Below are 20,936 nucleotides of genomic sequence, written 5' to 3'. Positions count from 1 at the left end.
ATCTGAATAAATTGTATCCATCCATGTTTCATTTGTTTGGCATTACTTTTCTTCACCATGTTTTAAAAATAAGAATTGTTTCTTTATTTTTTTTAAAGATTTTATTTATTTATTCGACAGAGATAGAGACAGCCAGCTAGAGAGGGAACACAAGCAGGGGGAGTGGGAGAGGAAGAAGCAGGCTCACAGCGGAGGAGCCCAACATGGGGCTCGATCCCAGAACGCCGGGATCACGCCCTGAGCCAAAGGCAGACGCTTAATGACTGAGCCACCCAGGCGCCCCAAGAATTGTTTCTTTAAAATGATAGATCCATTTGTGTCTTACTTTCTTTATTTGGCTCATTTCAGAAAATTGTGAAAGTTCAAATTCGAGAAGACTTAACGCAGAAAGAACTCCTCCCTCATTTGGCCTCCAGCACATTTGGAATCCTTTCCCCAGGAACTGAGCCTTCAGTTAGTCATTTGGTGAAACCAATGACAAAACCACCTTCCACAAAAGTTGAGATAAGAAACAAGACTGTTACTTTCCCTGCAACAGAACCTGGTGAAACTTCAGGTGTGGGACCACAAAGTTCTTTAATTCAAATAGCCACTGATCTGTTGAGTCTAACACTCTGTTTTTAGTGACTTTTATTGTAGTGACAGGGATAAAATTGTCCCCTATTTCAGGAGAGACTCAAGTTGTCATTGGCAGTCATTTCAATGACAGGCCAAATTAAAAAATTTTTAAATGTTAAATCTAGGTGTTTAAGAACAGTTTATATTCCGGGAGTCTCAGATCTACCTGGTCAGAACCATCCCTCCCCAGTTCTCTCTAGGTCTTTTACCAGAGCTGCTAATAAGTTAGCAGCTGAAGAAGAGGAAAGTGGCTAAGACCTAGTTCTGTCCCTCACTGATGAGACTTTGAGGCACTAAAGAGGTTAAATAGATAAACTGTTTCCCCATTTGTAAAATGGCCATCATAATTGACTCCTCTCACAGAGGACTTTGAGGAATAAATGAAATAACACATTTAAAGCACTTGGCATGGTGTTTGTCACCTAGTAGGCACTCAGTATTGCTAATATTCCTCCAGGGTCCTGAGAACACTGCTTTTGTTTTCCCTCCCTCCCTCCCTGTCCCGTGATGGCTCAGTAAGAGACTGGGATTGCACGTGGGACCTGTTGGAAAGGGTGTGGGCCTTCTGTCACCTGGCCCTCATTCCTTGCCTCTCTCACTGGCTTTGTCTTCCACTGACACTCAATTTCCACAGCCCATCAAGCCTGTCCCTACCTGGTCAGCGCCCATCCCCTCACTCCATCTTCCCCGCTCGCGTCCTCTCGGAGATCCAGCGGCTCTCTGGCCTCATTCAGACTTCCAGGCCACTGGCCCTACTACCTCCTCACTTTCCCCACCCTAGCTTCGGCCACTTCTGCTTGAATTCTGTGGTCTGTCGGATACTGCTTTAGGAACGCTCTTAACTGCTGTGTGCCCCTCCCTCTGCATTCCTGACTGGCAAGATCCTAACCCTTGTTAGAGCCAGCCGGCTACCAGCTCCGTGTCTCTCCTGTAGCAGCACAGCGCTGCCGGAGAGAACTGCGGCCGTGCCTACGCATTTGTGGTCTCCGCTCTCAGATGCCGCTCAGCACCAGGCTTTTCTAGTAGCCCCCCTTGGTGTGTGTCCTTTTCCGTTTCCTACAGTCATTTGACAGCTTCTCTCTTCTCAGTGCCCCTCCCCTGCTCCTGCTCTCAGTCTTCCCAGCTCTCAATTTTGCCTAACACATTGCAAATACAATGTGTTTGCACATTGTCATTGCAAATACAAAAGCCATTAGACTAAATGTGAGGCTTCTGCTTCCATCCCAGACGAACCCTTCTGCCGGGAATCTAGGCCCACCTGTTCTTGCCGTCTCAGGGCCTTCCTCTCTGCCCCTTCTCTCTCCTGTGTCCTCAGTTTCTCCCTTTGTTGATGCCTTTCCATTGGCATACAGTACGCTCTGCCATCACATGTTTAAGGAATGCCTTTCTGGGCCCCACATCTCCTTGCTGCTCTCCCTGCTTCCTCAACACTCCTCCCTCATGGAAGGATTGTGCTCCCCGCCTTCATTTCCTCAGGCTGTAACCAAACTGGTACTGCCACCTTGCCTTGACCCCGCTATTGAGGTCACTGAAAATGAGTGTCTCTTCTGTGGGTCTTTGTTAATTTGATCCCTCCACACTGGCTACCACTCCTTCCTCCTTGGACTACTTCTTTCTTGTGCCTCCCAGGTTTTCCCTGCTTCACATGCTCCTTCTCAGGTTTCGCTGATGACTCTTTTTCTTGCTGGGCCTGCCTGTGTCCCCTTCTTTCTCTCTGCTCTCCCTGCACCCCGCTCAGCTTCTGCGTGTTGGGATCTCACAAACAGAACTCTTATTTTACCCATGAAACCTGCCTCTCCTCCAGCCCTCCCCATGTCAGTAAGTGGCACCACTGTCTGCTCATTAATTAAGCCAAATCCCTGGAAGTTATTTGCTCTTTGTTCCCTCCCTCTTCCCACACAATCCACTAGCAAGTCCTTTGCAGCCTGTCTCCAGAATGGATCCCCTGTCTGCCTGCTGCTTTTCCTCCCACTGCCATGACGCAAGCCTGATGCAGACCACCCCACAGGTCCTCTCTCAACGCAACTGCTGCTGTGGCCTCGTGCCACGGTGCCTCATCCACTCTGACCCCCTTGTGGTCTCTCTTCTCACAGCAGCCAGTAACGCTTTAATATGTGAATCAATTTATAGCTCTCTTGTTTAAGCCCTTCATTATCCTTTGACTAAATCCAAAACAAGAGATCTGTCAAATTTTATTTTATTAGAATTATTATTAGAATATTTTATTAGAAAATACTGTAAATTCCCATTCTTTATTAGAAAATACTGTAAATTCCCATTCCCATTTTATTTTATTAGAATTATTATTAGAATATTTTATTAGAAAATACTGTAAATTCCCATTTGGCTTCTCTGAGGATCTGATGAGTGTATTTTTCCCCTATGATGAGGTAGTCATTATTACACATTATCACAGTAATCTGCTTGTTTACTTACCTCTCCAAGAGTTGTTTGAGTTGTGACATGTGTGTTCCTTTTAGAAAATTTTCTGGAACTTGAGAATAACGGTAACACAGAAGTGAAGTGGCATCTGTCATCCTTAGCTCCGCCCTATGTCAAGGTCAGTAATGGTTGCCTTAAATATATTCATTTTAATGTGTAAACTTTATTCAGGGTGTTTTTATACTGAATTATCAGCATAGGTTGAGATTACTAATCCACTTACTTGATTTTCTCTATAGGTGAGGCTAATACATGCCCCATCTTTTCCACAAGGTGGTTTTTAGAGTCAGATTAGAGAATGTATGTGAAAATACATGCTTGCTCATTTAATGCTACCTCCTACAGTCCTGATTTTTATCTGAAATAACTTTATTTTGAAAAATATGTCAAAATGTTATTATGGAACATTGTGTGTGTGTGCACACGCATGTGCATTTTTCTTTCCCACGTTCTGAGTGCTATTATGTGTTTTCAGCCGGTAGGATCTAGTGTAGGAGACAGGGTTGAATGTTCTTTGTCAGTGAGTGCTAGCCTACTCTATACTGCAAATAGTCTCCACCAGTGGGCTCTACCTGAATTGAACATGTTGTCATGTATGTTGTTTAGAATGCTCTGGCCTTTCTGCCATGTATTTTGTGTGACAGTAGCAGTTTTGAGCCCTAATACTAACAAAACGCATGCAAAAGATAGTGCTGTACCTACTGAAAAAAACTAAAGAACTGGTATTGCATGTGATGTTAAAACACACATTCCGCAAGGGTCTTCAGGGTCCTTGGGGGGCAGACAGTCCTTGAACATCATGAGCATCATCCTAAAGATGACTGTAGCCAGAGAGGAGTGGCTGCTGATGGAAGGAGGAGAGCCAGTGTGAGGCCTTTGTGAGCAGAGTTAAGTAGCGCTCCCACTCCTAGGCAGGCACTGAGCCCTCCTGGCCCCTGCAAAATGGGTTTGTGTGTCTTTGGTAACCATAAAGGTAATGGTGTCACTCTTTTTTATTTTTTTCATTTGATTGCTTAAATGATTGTAGGGAGTTGATGACAGTGGAGATGTTTTTAGAGCTACCTATGCAGCATTCAGATGTTCTCCTATTTCTGGTATACTGGAAAGCCGTGGAATTCGGAAGGTGAGTTGTGACATTTTTTTCATAGCCATTGGTAAGAACATGGTGTTGATTGACCGGGAGACCCTCATTTGTTTCCACCCAGAGTAGTTGCTTCACCTAGATGAATGCTGCTCTGCTAACAACCAGCTTGCCAGAGGAGAAGACCTGCCTCAGTGCATGTCAGTAGACTGCTTCCTGCAGCAGAGGTCTTCCTTCTAAACAGCTAAACAAAATCCCATGCTTAGTGGTAGGATTAATTTACGTTCTGCTATAAGCACTTCATGTGGCCACAGACTGCCAGTACTTACAACACACTTTGAGTAGCTCTAATCTAGACAGTAGTTTTTTCTACCAGCCATAATAGAAAAATCTGCCACTACTCAAAAACAACTGTGTTCCTGTCATAGTCAACCGTGTATCTTCATGGGCAAATGGTGATGGATCTTTTTAGTACCATGGCCCTCTTGAGTTCTAATTCATTTGTAGACCCGACATAGCTTTTTCAAATATCCCTTAGTGACACTAGTCATTCACTTGGCCTCAGTAATATACTTTTTCATGCTAACAGCTGAAACTCATTTAAACTATGGCATTTATATCACATTGGTCCATTTATTCAGAGACTCAGACTTGTAATCAGTTCTAGACTATAGCTGTGAACTCATTACTGACCACACAAGAATCTTTGAGCAGTGATAGTCACATACCCTGTGTACTTTACTAGGTCGTATAACAGGCTTCCAGAGGGTTTCTTCGCACTTTTTTTGGAAAGACCCACTGTTCTACAGCATAGTTTATTTCATTTCCCAGCCCACAGTAGCAGCAAAGCAGCATAATAGGGAACAGACACATTGCTTAACAAAAGTTCAACATCTGGGGTAAAGGCGCTGGGGGCAGGGTTGCAAAAAAAAGCCAGCAGGAAAGACATCCCATGTTCATGGATTGGAAGATCTAACATTACTAAAATAGCAGTACTCCCTAAATTGATCTACAAATTCAACATAATCTCAATCAAAAATCCCAGCTGGTGTTTGGTTTTTTGTTTTTTAAAGAAATTGACATGCTGATCCTAAAATTCATATAGATGTGCAAGAGAACCAGAATAACCAAAGCAATCTTGAAAAAGAACCAAGTTGGAGGATTTACCTTTTCATTTTCAAAATCATACTAATCAAAACTATAGACTGGTGATGGGTAGTAAGGAGGGCACGTATTGCATGGTGCACTGGGTGTTATACGCAACTAATGAATCATGGAACTTTACATCAGAAACCAGGGATGTACTGTATGGTGACTAACATAATATAATAAAAAAACATTAAAATAAAAATAAATAAATAAACAAAAAACTATAGTGTTGACATGAGGCTAGACATATAGAATATGTGGAATAGACTTGATGATCCCGAAATAAACCCTCATGTTTATGGTCAGTTGATGTTTTGCAATAAGGGTACAGAGACAATTCAATAGCGAAAGAATATCTTCAACAAATGGTGCTAGGACAACTGATATCCACATGCAGAAGTATTAAGTTGGATCCTTACTTCACACCATATCCAAAAAAGTAACTTGAAGTAGAATGTAAGAGCTAAAACTATAAAATTCCTGGAAGATAACATAGTAAATATTCATGACCTTGGGTTAAACCTTGGTTTCTTCGATATGACACCAGTGAAGCACAAGTGACAAATGAAAAAATAGATGAATTATCAAAATGTAAAACTTGAGTACATCAAAGCATACTGTTAAGAAAGTGAAAAGGCATCCCAGATTATGCGAGAAAATGTTTAGAAATCATACATTTAATGAAGGATTTGTACCCAGAATGTATAAAGAACTCCTACAACTAGATAATGCAAAGACAAATAACCAGTTTAAAAAATGGGTAAAGATCTGAATAGAAATAAAGAGGGGCACCTGGGTGGCTCAGTTGGTTAAGCGCCTTCTGCTCAGGTGTTGATCCCAGCATCCTGGGATCTAGCCCCGCATTGGGCTCCCTGCTCAGCGGGGCATCTACCTCTCCTCCCCCTGCTCTTGTGCACACTGTCTGTCTCTCTCTCTCCTTCTCTTTCAAATAAATTTTAAAAAATCTTTAAAAAAAACCAGATCTGAATAGACATTTCTGCCCCCAAAAAAGATATACAGGTGACCAATAAATACACACACAAAAAATATTTAGAATCACTGTTCATTAGGGAAATGCAAAACAAAACCACAGTGAGATATCACTTCACACCCCTAGGATGACTGAGATTTTGAAAATCAGACAATAACAAGTGTTGGTGGGGATATGGAGAAATTAAAACCCTCATACATTGCTAGCAGGAATGGAAAATGGTACAGCTGCTGTGAATAACAGTTTGACAGTTCCTCAATAAGTTAAATGTAGAATTACCATATGACCCAGCAACTTCACTTCTAGATATATACCCCAAAACACTGAAAACCAGTATTCAGGACGCCTGGGTGGCTCAGTCAGTTAAACATCTGCCTTCGCTCAGGTCAAGACCCCAGGATCCTGAGATCGAGCCCCGCATCGGGCTCCCTGCTCAGCGGGGAGTCTGCTTCTCCATCTCTCTCTGCCCCTCCCCCGCTCATGTGCTCTCACTCTCTATAAATAAATAAAATCTTTTAAAAAATCCCGTGTTCAAACAAAATTTACACACAGATATTCATAGCAGCCTTATTCAAGATAGCCAAAAAGGATAGAAATAACCCAAATGTCCATCAACTGATAGATGGGTAAAAAAATGAAATATTACTTGGCAATAAAAAGGAGTGAAGTACTGATAACATGCTACCACATGAACCTTGAAAACATGCTAAGTGAAGAAATCCAGACACAAAAGGCCATATATCATATGACTCAATTTGTGTGAAATGTTTAAAGTAGGTAAATCTGTAGAGACAGAAAGTAGGTATGTGGTCGTTGGGGCTAGGAGTGAAGGTGGGAAGTGGGGAATGACTGCTGATGGTATGGGGTTGGGTGTTTTTTGGATTGTTTAAAATACTTTAAAATTAGGGGCGCCTGGGTGGCTCAGTCATTAAGCGTCTGCCTTCGGCTCAGGGCGTGATCCCGCTGTTCTGGGATCGAGCCCCACATCAGGCTCCTCCGCTGGGAGCCTGCTTCTTCCTCTCCTACTCCCCCTGCTTGTGTTCCCTCTCTCACTGGCTGTCTCTGTCAAATAAATAAAATCTTTAAAAAAAAAAATAAAAAAAAATAAAATAAAATAAAATACTTTAAAATCAGATTGTGGTGCTGGTTGCACAGTTCTGGAAATATACTAAAAACCCCTGACTATACTTGAAGTGGGTGGATTTTATGGTATATGAATTCTGTCTCAATGAAGCTTTGAAAATAGAGAAACAAGGATGCAGGACTAGATTTTCTCCTGGGAATTTCTCCTTTCACACAGTACCTAACTTAGAAATGAAACCTCTGTGAGACCTTTGGGGTTTTTTTTGTTCGTCGCTGCATATCTTGGACTGAACTCATTGCTTACCAATGTCATTCCTGTCAGGTCACATTCGTCAATTGATTTCCAGGTCTGGGTACTTAATTTATGTTAGGGGAGAAGAAAGCAAGGCACATCCTTCTGGGACCATTTAGGGAAATATTCTCCACAAAGCACAACTATTGATGTATGTAATAGTGATCCAGAAGGAAGAAAAAATTAGTTACCTGTTTGTTAAAGTAAGAGATATATGTAGTAATTTTCTGAAATATCGGTCAGTTTGAATGGGATTAAATGAGCTAATGAGTGTTAAAGTTCCTGTTATGTGTCTGGTGTGTGTCACATACAGTACTAGTAGGTTGTCCCCTCCTCTTTCTTTATTGTCGGTGTTGGAAGACAGTGTTTGGTGGGATTTGTAGAGTACATGGTATTATAATGCCCAGCGGTTCCAGATAATTTGTAGAGTTTTGCCATTTAGGACATGGTTGAGTTTCCATTCTTTCTTCCTTGATCTTCACAGTGTCCACACCCTCTTTAACCGTGTAATTCCCTAATCTTGATGACCACCTCTCCCCCATCAGTATCCTGCCTTTGCTTCCACACCCTAAGACTTGCTGGCTGCATTGTTTCTTATGTTCTGTATTGACAGAAATTGGGTGACTTAACAGTTTTAATGTTAAGTCCAGACTCAAAGATACTGATTAGTTAATGTAGCTAATAGTATTTCTAAGACTAAATTCTTTGATAAAGGAAGCACTTAACACTGATAAACTTTATAAAATACTATTTTTAAATACTACAACGTGCTCATTTCTGAGCATTTTACAGGTTGTAAGCATACAGTTCATACATATAACTTTGAGGTATGTGGTCAGGGGTAACTGGTTCTAGGCCTCATGCCTTTACTGCTTGGCCAGCAGAAGGTTCCATAAGCATTGCAGTGAAAGACTGGGTTGTGTTTCTGGGGTTGAACCTCCTCATTTAGGTCTTGTACTTGACAGCTCTGGAATTTTTTTGATAATGTAAATAGCATTTGCATTTTGAGTAATATGTTACATAGAGCCCTAAAGAAAAGTGTATCTTGAATCTGGTGTAATTTTCTACCAAAAGAAGAATTGTTCAAATTCCTTTTCAGTTAGTGGCAAAACTAGCCAGTGCTAAAACATATACCAGCCACATGGTGTATGAGGCTTAGGGTCTAAATTTCTCCCCTGGGTGTTGTTTTGTAGGTCTCCATCACTTTTTTGCCCAGAGATAGAGGGGATTATGCTCAGTTCTGGGATGTTGAGTGTCACCCCCTTAAAGAGCCTCACATGAAACATACACTGAGATTTCAGCTCTCTGGACAAGTGAGTATTACACTGAATTTAAGTAAATTATTGTGTGTATATTAAAAACATTAAGTGAAACTGACATGGAAAACTGTCCTGAAAATGCAGACTGTTTTCTTGGTATTATTCTAATTTCATTAATTCTGTTGTCTGGCCCTATAATCTTAATTTCCTCATTTGTTTTTATTGATTGGCATGTTTGAGGTCTGGGTTTGGCTCTATGAAATCTATGTTTGACTTGATTAGGTATGATTGTGTGTGTGTGTGTGTGTGTGTGTGTGTAAAAGAAGCTGAACAGTAAAAAATGCAGGGATTGCAATTTAGGGAATTTAAAAATCTTAAGTTTTCTTTTAAAAATTATGAAGGAAACAGTAGAATTCAAATGGGTTTCCATATATTTTCCAAGAGTATTTATTTTTCCTCCCCCACCCTGTGATTTTTTTTTTAATACAGAGTGTCAAAGCAGAAAATGAGCCTGAAAGTTCACAAATTTCCACAAACTCCCTCATTAAACTAGATAATTTAGTTAAGCCCCGAAGACAAGCTGTATCAGAGGCTTCTGCTCTCATACCCGGGTATGTTGTTTTTGTCATTCTTTTGACATTTTTTCCAGTACCTTATTGAGAGAGATATTTACATTCAGTAAATGCTCAGTGACCTTACCTACAAGTTTTCATGCATTGCTACCGCTCCAGTCAAAATAGAGAATGTTTCTCTCACCCAGAAAGCTCTTACATGTCCCTTTGTAGTCAGCCCGGCCCTCACCCCAAGATTTGTTCTGTTCTGATCTATTGCCATAGGTTGGTTTCGTTGCATTTCATACACATACACACTCCTTGAGCCTGGCTTCTTTCACCACACATGTTTTGGGGATTCGTTTGTGTTGTAGAGTATATACGTTGTCTGTCCCTTTTCGTTGTCGAGTATTGCTTTATGTGAACATACCACAACGTGCTCATTTGGGTGGCTTTTCCTTTGCCGCCATTACAAGTGAAGGTGCTGTGAACACTATTGTATGTGAATTTTTGTGGGCATATTTTTTTATTTCTTTTGAGTAAAAGTACCTGAAGAGTAGAATTGCTGGGTCATATGGTAAGCATGTGTTTAACTTTAAAACAAGCTGCCAAATAGTTTGACCAAAGTGACCATAACATTTTATGTTCCCAAGAACACTGTATGAAAGTCGATTCTTAAAAAGTTTTTTTAATTTTTATTTTTTTACTCGTTTATTTATTATATTTTTTAGTAATCTCTACACCCCACGTGGGGCTCGAATTCATGACCCCAAGATCAAGAGTCGTGCATGCTCTTCTGACTGGGCCAGCCAGGCACCCCTTAAAAACTTTTTAAAATGCATTTTTTATACCAGCAGCTTACACAGCTCTAATGATAGTATTGAAGTATTTTGCCTAATAAACATGTTTCTTACAATCCTTAATTAGCTGATATTTAGATCTAACTTTGTTCTGGAGGAAGACACTTGTAAGAAAAATATGTGTTAAATACCTGCTAAATTTAACGTACATGTTGTCATTTATTTTCTAATGGGAGTAAATAATGCATTTTGTAAGAAATGAGGCTCCTTTAAAGATTGTGTTCTAACCACACTCTTTTGATGCTACTTACTCGTTTGTTCATCCCCCCCTTACCGAGCGCACACCACGTGCCAGGTAGCAGGGTCAGAACCGTGCTAGTCCTTGCCTCCAGGGGTCTCACCTCCTAGAGAAGGAGCCACATCACAAATAATCTCACTAACAGGCTTGATTACAACCGGTGGGAAGGACTGGAAGAAAATAAATGGGAAACATGGGAACATGACAGAGGGAGCTTGATGTGTGATACCTGGGAAGAGCCTGCCTGAAATGGGTCCTTTAAGTTGAGGAGGATGAGTGTAAATGATGGAGGTGTTGAGCATACGAAAAGTTCCTGGCCCTGTAAGGACCGGATCGTGGGGATTGTTGGCCCTTGAGGAACCAAAGGCAGCATACAGGCCTAGAGCCCAGAGGGAGGGAGAGTAGTGTGAGGTGAGGCCAGAAGGCTGGTGGGGAGAGGCAGACTGCGCAGGGCCTCGCGTGTCAGATGTTAATTTGGGGTTTATCTGGGAAGCTATTGGAAGCCATGAGTGATGTGTTCAGATTCGAGTGTTTGTAGAAAAATCCTCTGGCTGTGGTACGGTCTGATTAGAAGGAGGCAAGAGTAGATACGGTAAAACGAGTTAGAAGCTATTTTTAAGTAGTCCAGGACTAAAGCCGTGTCAAAGAAGATGATGAGAAATGGAGAGATTTGAGAGGTATATAAGAAGGAAATTTGAAGGACTCAGTGAGCGGGTTGAGTAAGGGGGCTTGAGAGAGAAAGGGGGTCAAAGTTGGCTCCCAGACAGAAATACAAGTGGAGGGTCAGGTCTGAAAAGAAGGCTCCCAGGTTTAGTCTGTATTTGTGGAGACAGATGACTGTGGGGCGATAGGCATGTTGCCCAAAAGCTCAGTGTGAGCTGAGGTACAGATCTGGGAGTCACCCAGGAGTGGGGTTGCTGGATCACCAGGATCGCCTAGGGAGACTGCAGCGAGAGCAGTTAGGGATGCCCAGGGCCAAGCCACAGGGACAGCAGCATTAGCGGTGAGGGAGTGGGGCTGAGCCTGCACAGACTGAGCCTGGCATCTGGGTCACCGCCATCAAATGCTGCCGAGAGGCCAGAGCTTGTGTCCCGCTGATAGGGTCGTCTGTCTGGCAAAATGAAGTAAGTGGTCTGGGTGAAGTGAACTAAGATGACGGGAGCCCCTGCATGCACGTGGGGTGTCAGGCGAGCGGAGAGCCAGTCCCCAAGGAGAAAGGGGCAGAGGTGGTGCTGTCATATGTGTCCTGGCCCACGGAGCAGCTGACCCTGCACCTTATCAGAGTATTGTGCTGGGCATTCTGTCTTCATACAGATTAATGAAGTTGCCATTACAGAGCTAGTTTCCAGCTGAGTTGTGAGAGAAAATACAAATCAAAACACAAAACACTTCCTAGCTGAATATATATAAATTGTTTAATTACTCTGGATTTTAAATAGTTGACTTTTAAACCTGTTTCCAAAGCAGACAGCTTGACTTGACACACCGTGGAGTTTACGCCCCAGAAGATGTGTATCGGTTTCTGCCTACTAGGGTTGGGGAATCAAGGACGTTGAAAGTCAACTTGCGAAATAATTCTTTCATTATGCACTCCGTAAGTTGGAAATAGTACTGTGGGTTTTGGGAAAGTGGATGTATTCAACTATTTGATAAATATTTTCCTGATAATTTAGAAGCTTGTTTTATAAATTATACTTTTTTTTTTTTAAGATGCAGCTTTTTTTTTTTTTTTAAGATTTTATTTATTTATTTGACAAAGAGAGAGACAGCCAGCGAGAGAGGGAACACAAGCAGGGGAGTGGGAGAGGAAGAAGCAGGCTCCTAGCGGAGGAGCCTGATGTGGGGCTCGATCCCAGAACACCGGGATCACGCCCTGAGCCGAAGGCAGATGCCTAACAACTGAGCCACCCAGGAGCCCCAATAAATTATACTTGTTATAATAATGAGTTAATTTTTTAAATGCCTTATACTGTATTTGAAAAGAAACTCATGGGAAGTTCGTGACCCTTTATCTGAAAATTGAAAATATTAGGCATTTGTTTTCATATTTTCATTTTTAAATTTTTTCTCTTGTTTTCTTTTTTTTCTATACCATCACACCAACATATTTCTGGGCAACATTTACTCTAGTCAGAACTAGAGTAAATTCATATTAAAATTATTTTAAATGTGTTTCCATGAGCATTTATTGTCTTACCTAATTTTGAAGCTATACTTAAATTTACTAAATACCTTTAATTGAAGAAATGCATGGTATGTTTTAAGTATGCTCAAATATCTAAGTTGCATAACTTAATAAAATGTTTCATATTAAATTCCAGCTCAAGTTTTTAAGTCCCAGAGAGCCTTTCTACGTCAAGCATTCAAAATATTCTTTGAGGTGAGTTTATCATAAATCAAAATGTGGTCATCCTAATGCAGGACTATTTTCAGGACTTCAGGATTTCTCCTGGGAGTTGGGATTTGTGAGCTCTCCCCCCTCCATCATAGCCCCTCATCTCCATCACCAGTACCACAGAGCTGAGGGACCCGCCGGGAAAGCATTTCATGACTGCCCACAAGTGTGCTTTTATTACTAGCAACCCACACTTTGTGAGATGTTTTGGATTTAGCATGTGATTCCCGTTACCCGGTATTTTGCCCATCACATAAATACATACAACATTAATTATCTTGTGATTTAGAATAATGTCACTATGCTAAGGATCAGGGAGTTAAATTTTCAATAATTGGGACAAAAACCTTCCCAGATTAATTGGGAAAACTTTTATTGTGATATTTTTCCAGTTGTCATTCTTCAAATACCCTGTACTTTTTTATTTATTTATTTGAGAGAGAGTGAGAGAGCGCACAAGCAGGGGGGAGGGGCAGAGGGAGAGGGAGAAGCAGGCTCCCCACTGAGCAGGGAATCCAATGCGGAACTCGATCCCAGGACCGTAGGCTCATGACCTGAACCAAAGGCAGACACTTAACTGACTGAGCCACCCAGGCGCCCTGAAATACCCTATACTTCTTAAACCAGGGCCTCGTTTTCTTGTCATCCTTGCTGCTTTCTGTTTTCCATATGATCTACATTTATTTTTTTTCATATGATATACATTTAGATTGAAATTTCAAACTGGGTTGTCACTGTTATTTAGAATTTTAACAGTAGGGTGCTGTCAGACTTAACACTGAAGAATAATTTTATCTCCATCTTCGAATCTTTAAGCCATTTAATTAATTATAAACTTTTATTTTAGTATTAGGTGATTCCAAAAACATGTTTTGTTCCATGAAAACTTGGACTACCCTGTAAACATTCTAGGACTGCCTCTGAGGCCCTAAGACTAGCAGAGCCATACTCTGAAGGCTACCCGTATCTCTAGGTACTGAAAAGATGCTGTAGGGGGAGGTCTGTTCCCTCTGCTCTTTCTCTTTCCTCTCTTCATCTCTTCCACCACCCCCGCCGTCCTCCCCACTGTAAAACCTCCTATTCATGTACTTGAGGGTCCAGGGACTTGCCTCCCAGGGACTGACCGAAGGGCACAAACTGCAAATTAAATAGTGAATGTATCTAGAAAGTTATCATAGGCTTCATCTCTCTAAGCCTCGGTTTCCTGACTTGTGAAAGAGAGACGACAGTGCTCCTGGCAGCACGGGCTCATTAGGAGGAGGACGTGAGCGACGTGCAGATGTTAGCGCCTAGCCCTAGGAGGCACGCGGCAGAGGGTAGCTTCTTCCGCAGCACTGACTAAGCCTTCCTTTTAGCCAGCCTTACTGGTGGCGTCCATCAGGACCAATCCCATGGATTTGGGTGGACCACCACATTTTTATGTCCGTCTTTTCCTTTAATCCCTTCAACAGCCACATGGAAGAGAAAGCCTAAGTTTTAAAAAGCCACTAACTGCCCATTTTCTAGCTCTGCACTCTGGGTCCTTGACTCCCAGCAGCCTGCAGGAGTTAATGAAGCTTTGCCCTACTGATTGAGGACGGTGATATTAGACTGTGTATTATAGTAGGTGGGCCCTGCTAAATACATGAGTAAGAAGACCAAGTGAAGTAAACCCCAGGTCATAGAGAACTTCTCCCGTGACCCCTCCGTACGCTGAAATTTTACATACAGTTAGGCAGAAAAGCTGGTTTCTTTGTACATAAGAATGACTTCTTTCAACTTTGTGGAGAACCAAACTTTGCTACAGTATCTGCCTTGAAAATTTTTACCACAAAACTGAACCAGTGATGCCTGTTCTTACCGTAAGTGTTGGGTGCTTTTGTATTTCTCCCAAATATTAGACACTTGGACTTTGGACAAGGGCCCAGGAAATACAAATGCTGGTTGAGAGCAACGGTTAGCTTGCTTTGGCAGGTGGAACAGAATCTGTTTTGAGAATCTGAGAAGCAGTTCCCAGCTTTTCATTAGTGATGTTTTCGTTCATTAGATCACCGTCTGCTCTATGACACCATGAACTCCAGCCTTCCAGGGTGACAATGTGACTTTAGTCATCTGTAGGGTACATGAGGTAATCCGTGGCTTACTCCAAATAGGCACCTTCCCCAGGGCGGTCGTGAGGCCTGATGGGGCTGCTCTGGGTAAGTTCTCACACTGAAACGGGAAAGTGGCCTGAGGCCTCTTGGATATAAACTGACTGCCACGTAAATAGGAGAGCTTCCCGCAGACGCCACCAGGGTTTTGCCTCGTTCACAAGTGGGGAGCATGGATGTGTGTGGGGGATGTAGCCCCCTTAAAGCAATAGATTATAAAGAAGGTAATAGGGAAAAGGAAACCCTGATCATCCGTTTTTTGGTAAAGTTCGTTTTAGGGGCTCCAGGTGATCATTTCTGTCCTATCTCTGTACAAAGAATTCGTCCGGGGGGCGCCTGGGTGGCACAGCGGTTAGGCGTCTGCCTTCGGCTCAGGGCGTGATCCCGGCGATCTAGGTTCGAGCCCCACATCAGGCTCTTCTGCTGTGAGCCTGCTTCTTTTCTCCCACTCCCCCTGCTTGTGTTCCCTCTCTCGCTGGCTGTCTCTCTCTGTCAAATAAATAAAATCTTTAAAAAAAAAGAATTCGTCCGTGTTCCCACTTAGCCCTGAAATCAGCATTCTTCTGTTAACCTATTGTTTTATTCAAGTCTACTCTGCTGAGACATGATAGGAACGCACTTCCCATCTCCTGTGTCCACGTCGGCACGCACCCAGCATCCTGGCCGGCTCCTGCTGCTGAGCTGCCAGGCCTTGCTGGGTCCTTCCAGAGGGAAGGACGTTCTCAGCCAAGTCACAGCCGGCGACAGCACGGTCACTGAGCTGTCGTTACCGCTTACTAATGCACGGGAACCAAGGCGTTTGTCACTTCCTTTCAATTTCTTTGATAATGATGGTACCTTGACTGTGCTAATGGGCAACTTTTTTCCTACACAGAGTATTCCTTTACAATTAAGTCTGGTTTGTATACTTCGTAGGTTCTGTAGACGGGGGGCATGGAGTTCAGGAGGGGCTGAGAGTGCTCTTCCTCAGCCGCTGCTTCGCTCTCGTCTGCGGCTTTGCTGCACTGTCAGTCCTCAGCTAGTGAGGGATTTTCTTTATTCTTTTTTAGGATTTTTTATTTAGCACAAGTAGGGGGAGGAACAGGCAGGGGAGAGGGAGAAGCAGGCTTCCCGCCGAGCAGGGAGCCCAATGCAAAGCTCGATCCCAGGACTCTGGGATCATGACCTGAGCCAAAGGCAGACGCTTAACGACTGAGCCACCCAGGCGCCCCTAGTTAAGGGATTTCGAACTAGACCTCTTCTCTGGGCTCAGCGTACTTCACCCTTACCTTTCCCCTTTCATGTGTGTGTGTGTGTGTGTGTGAGAGAGAGAGAGAGAGAGAGAGAGAGAGAGGTACCATATACAAGGTACTATGTTAAATATATCCATTCTTGTGTTCTAGAGTGTGTTAAATTTCACAGTTCTTTTTTTTTTTTAAAGATTTTATTTATTTATTCGACAGAGATAGAGACAGCCAGCGAGAGAGGGAACACAAGCAGGGGGAGTGGGAGACGAAGAAGCAGGCTCATAGCGGAGGAGCCTGATGTGGGGCTCGATCCCATAACTCCGGGACCACGCCCTGAGCCGAAGGCAGACTCTTAACCGCTGTGCCACCCAGGCGCCCCCACAGTTCTTTCTAAATTGCATTCTCGTTTGTTCAGAGTATCTGTAAATCTAAAGCAAATGATATATGTTTATTGTAATACATTTTTATTTATTTATTTATTTTTTAAGATTTTATTTATTTATTCGACAGAGATAGAGACAGCCAGCGAGAGAGGGAACACAAGCAGGGGGAGTGGGAGAGGAAGAAGCAGGCTCATAGTGGAGGAGCCTGATGTGGGGCTCGATCCCATAACGCCGGGATCACGCCCTGAGCCGAAGGCAGACGCTTAACCGCTGTGCCACCCAGGCGCCCCATGTAATACATTTTTAAAACACGTTCTCAGTTGAATATAGAACAGTCCTGTGGGTCTGTCAGATTTATTTCAGGATACTGTATTACTTTTACTAATTCATAAGTAATAAAGCCTCTTAAGTTGGCAAATTGTACCACATTAGTCTGGGTACTGAAGTGCTAACATGAAAGGTAGAATAGTAGTTCGTCAGTGCTAAAGACTATGTACCATTTTTTAAAAAGGCACATTAGCTTTGACACAGGAAATTAGGGTATAATGCGTTTGGGGAAAATAACCCAGTTTTAAAAAGTGCATGTGTGTGTGTGTGCGTGCACATGTGCATATATGTATTTTTTTTAAATTCTGCCTTATCAGTTATGTCCAGGGAAAGGGCTTTGGAATACTAAAACTGTTTTCTAAATTTCTAGCCCACTGCAGTTTTCTCAAGAAATAACAAAAGCATATATCAGTTCTGACTGCTGAACTTTAAAGCATGTAGTTCAGAGGTGAGACTCGAGGATGAGGTACCTTCCCTCTGAGGAAAGTCTAAAAGCTATAAATTTTCACTTAAGGCAATTAAGACTAAAAGTCAGTGACATCACATAGGCTGTGATAAAGTATATGTGGTCTCATTCACCATGGGAATAAAGGTATATCTGTGAAGCTCTTGGGACCTAGTTTTATGAACAAAAACCTCCCAACACAATACTACTTTTTAAAAAGACTTATTTTTCAGAGAGAGAGAGCATGTGTGAGTGGGGAAAGGGGCAAAGGGAGATAAAGAGGGTCAGAATCTCAAGCAGACTCCCCACTGAGTGTGGAGCCTGACACAGGGCTCGATCTCATAACCCTGAGATCATAACCTGAGCCGAAACCAAGAGTCAGAGCCTTAACCAGCTGAGCCACCTGGCACCCCAACGTAATAGTTTTAAACACAGGACGCTCATTACCTGCCTCTGTATACAGTTGACCCTTGAGCAATGCAAGGGTTTGGTGTGTCGACCTCCATGCAGTAGGAAATCTGTGTATAACTTTTGACTCCCCCAAAACTTAACTTGTAATGGTCTACTGTTGACCAGAAGCCTTCCCAATAGCAAACAGTCAATTAACATTTTTATATGTGTATTATGTACTATATTCCTACAATAAAGTAAGGCAGAAAAAGGAAAATGTGATCAAGAAAATTATAAGAGAAAATACATTTATAGTACTACACTTTTTGGAGAAAAAAAAAATCTACAAGTGGACCTGCTCAGTTCAAACCTGTGTTGTTCAAGGGTCAAACATAATTTGAAAATAAATTTTCAAGAGAATTTTTTATAAACGTTCTTAAGAATGCTGGAGCAAGACCTGTCCAGCCCTGCCCTGTTAACTGACGGGCATGGGACAGGTTGGTTTAATATCCTTCCCAGTTGAGCGTGCTGCTGGGGGAAGATGGGCGGAATGTCAGGTGTTCTGTCCCCCTTTCTGAGGCAGGCCGCTCCCTGCCTCTGCAGACGGAACCGAGTTCCATACACGGTAGAACAGACCTCTCATTTCCCTTCTCCTGTTGTTGGATGGCCAGGAATATATATGCAATACTATTTGAATCCGATTTTAGGTTTTCCTCTCCTTTGTGCCAGTTTCTTATTAAATAATAACATCAAAGAAATGAGAACCAAATTGAAGCTGAATGTAACAAAACTGAGTTCTTCCATGAAAATCGACAGCGCTCTCTGCAGTGCATCGTGCTAAGTATTGCGGTGGGTGATGTGCTTGCTGCGGTAGCATCAGGCCGGTGACCTTTCCTTTCTCTTTCCAGAGCCCAGCATTACATCAACATGCCTGTGCAGTTCAGACCAAAGTCGGCGGGCACGTTTGAAGCTTTGCTTGTTATTCAAACAGATGAAGGCAAGAGTGTCGCTATTCGGCTAATGGGTGAAGCTCTTGAAAAAATTAACTAGATACATTTTGTGTAAAGTAAAGTACATAAGTTATATTTTGGTAACTTCATTTTTTTACACTACGATGTTGTTTTGTATATATTTTGTAAGATTGATTTGATAAATATAACCAGATGTTTGTCTGTCTTGAGACGCTAAATACTGAAGACCGGACTAAAAGATCATGTATGTAGTCTGCGGTATTGTACGTACCTTTTTTATAGGGGAAGAGAGTTTTATTTTTGCATAGGTTATGATACTCTGAATAAATAGGGCATATATTTTAATGTGGTGTATCCAGAAATAAACGTGATTTCCACTGAACCTGTCTTTTTTATTATAATGTCTTACAGAAATCAGAATATTGCTTTATTCTAATTATTTTCTCAAGCTGCTGGGTCTGTTTTGTGACTTTCCCTCCATTACACAGTTTCCTTTCCCCTAAGAAATTCCTTCTCTGGTCCTTCTGTCTCTTAGCTAATTGCCCAGACTAGAAAGGAAGTATACTTTTAAAGAAATTGTTTTTCTCCAAAGTAGAGGAATTCATATTCCCTGCAAATGCATTGGAGAGGTTGGTGTATTTTAAAATAGCATTTATTGCAATTAAAGCTAAGTGGGACAGCTGCTCCCGAACCCTGCGTAGGAGAAATGCTGCACAACCAGGGGCTGGCGGAGGGGCAGTGAGTCGCCGAGGGTGCAGAAGTGCCCCGTTGTGGCGTCTTGAGCTATGAGGTGGAAAAGGTGTGACATGGTTTCCTGGTTTTCCCAGGAAGAACATGATTATCGGTTGCTTCTCAACCATTACTATTAAGTCCCCCGATAAAGTTTCCTGAGCCTCAGCTAACAGCCTTGTGTGGAGGAGCAAAATCCCAGATTGTGAGCAGTCGTGTAGGGGCCGGGGGTGATCACAGTGAGATATTATCGATGGAGCAGAAAGACTGTGGAACATGTGAGAAGCTTCCTGGATGGCTTAAGTCTGCAACAGTGTGGAACCAGTGATGGTGAGCTGGAGCTAGAAAAACAAATTTCTTCTCCCTCTCTTTCAAATAGATAAATCTTTGAGGGGGGCGCGCCTGGGTGGCTCAGTGCATTAGGCGTCCAACTGCTGGTTTCAGCTCAGGTCATGATCTCAGGGTCATGAAATCGAGCCCATGTCAGGTACGGCACTCTGCCTGAGATTCTCTCTCTCCCTCTGCCCCTCCCCTCGCTTGCACACAGACTTTCTCTCTAAAAAATAAATCTTTAAAGAAAAAAAGAAAGAAATTTCTTCTTCTACCTTATTTTCTCTTGCTTAGAAATTGTCATAGAGGGGCGCCTGGGTGGCACAGCAGTTAAGCGTCTGCCTTCAGCTCAGGGCGTGATCCCGGCGATCTGGGTTCGAGCCCCACATCAGGCTCTTCCGCTATGAGCCTGCTTCTTCCTCTCCCACTCCCCCTGCTTGTGTTCCCTCTCTCGCTGGCTGTCTCTATCTCTGTCAAATAAATAAAATCTTTAAAAAAAAAAAAAAAAAGAAATTGTCTTAGAAATCAAATTTATAAAAACTTTTTATATTTTATAAAATATAAAAACATTTATATTTTAACACAAGCTAAACAGTTGTTGCTGTTACTGATACTGTCCTACTCCGGTTTAGATTTCGTGCATCAAATGTGGGTGACTTCATGCTTGAATGTGTATTTAATTGATAATATTCAGCCTCAAAGATTTTGAATGAGTGCTATTGCTTTTTTATTTTTTTATTTTTTAAAGATTTTATTTATTTATTTGACAGAGAGAGAGACAGCCAGCGAGAGAGGGAACACAAGCAGGGGGAGTGGGAGAGGAAGAAGCAGAGGAGCCTGATGTGGGGCTCGATCCCAGAACGCCGGGATCACGCCCTGAGCCAAAGGCAGACACTTAACAACTGAGCCACCCAGGCGCCCCTGCTTTTTTATTTTTTTAAAAGCATTTTATTTGAGAGAGAAAGCAGAGCAAGAGAGAGAGCACAAGTTGGGGGGAGAGACAGAGGAAGAGAGAAGCGGACTCCCCACTGAGTAGGGAGCCCAAAA

General features: G+C 42.4%; 1 protein-coding gene across 5 annotated transcripts in view; it reads left to right on the top strand.

Moving 5' to 3' along the window:
• The window catches only part of CEP192 (centrosomal protein 192), a 139,324-nt gene extending 120,112 nt beyond the window's left edge, over window positions 1–19,212 (top strand). For 3 of the 5 annotated variants that reach the window (XM_048221596.2, XM_048221597.2, XM_048221601.2), the window contains 8 exons: window positions 349–556; window positions 3,099–3,178; window positions 4,088–4,183; window positions 8,850–8,969; window positions 9,405–9,526; window positions 12,029–12,158; window positions 12,886–12,944; window positions 18,768–19,212. In XM_048221596.2, the coding sequence (XP_048077553.1) occupies window positions 349–556; window positions 3,099–3,178; window positions 4,088–4,183; window positions 8,850–8,969; window positions 9,405–9,526; window positions 12,029–12,158; window positions 12,886–12,944; window positions 18,768–18,909 (957 nt within the window). In that variant the 3' untranslated portion in view covers window positions 18,910–19,212. Of the gene's footprint in view, window positions 1–348; window positions 557–3,098; window positions 3,179–4,087; window positions 4,184–8,849; window positions 8,970–9,404; window positions 9,527–12,028; window positions 12,159–12,885; window positions 12,945–18,767 lie in introns of those variants that run through there. The other 2 variants (XM_048221598.2, XM_048221600.2) reach the window with 2 other exon arrangements.
• The last annotated feature ends 1,724 nt before the right edge of the window (window positions 19,213–20,936 follow it).

This window comes from Ursus arctos, unplaced genomic scaffold, assembly GCF_023065955.2.
Source record: "Ursus arctos isolate Adak ecotype North America unplaced genomic scaffold, UrsArc2.0 scaffold_34, whole genome shotgun sequence".
Classification (NCBI taxonomy): domain Eukaryota; kingdom Metazoa; phylum Chordata; class Mammalia; order Carnivora; family Ursidae; genus Ursus; species Ursus arctos.
Note: the sequence above shows the minus strand (reverse complement) of the source record. Positions and strands in the feature narration are given on the sequence as shown.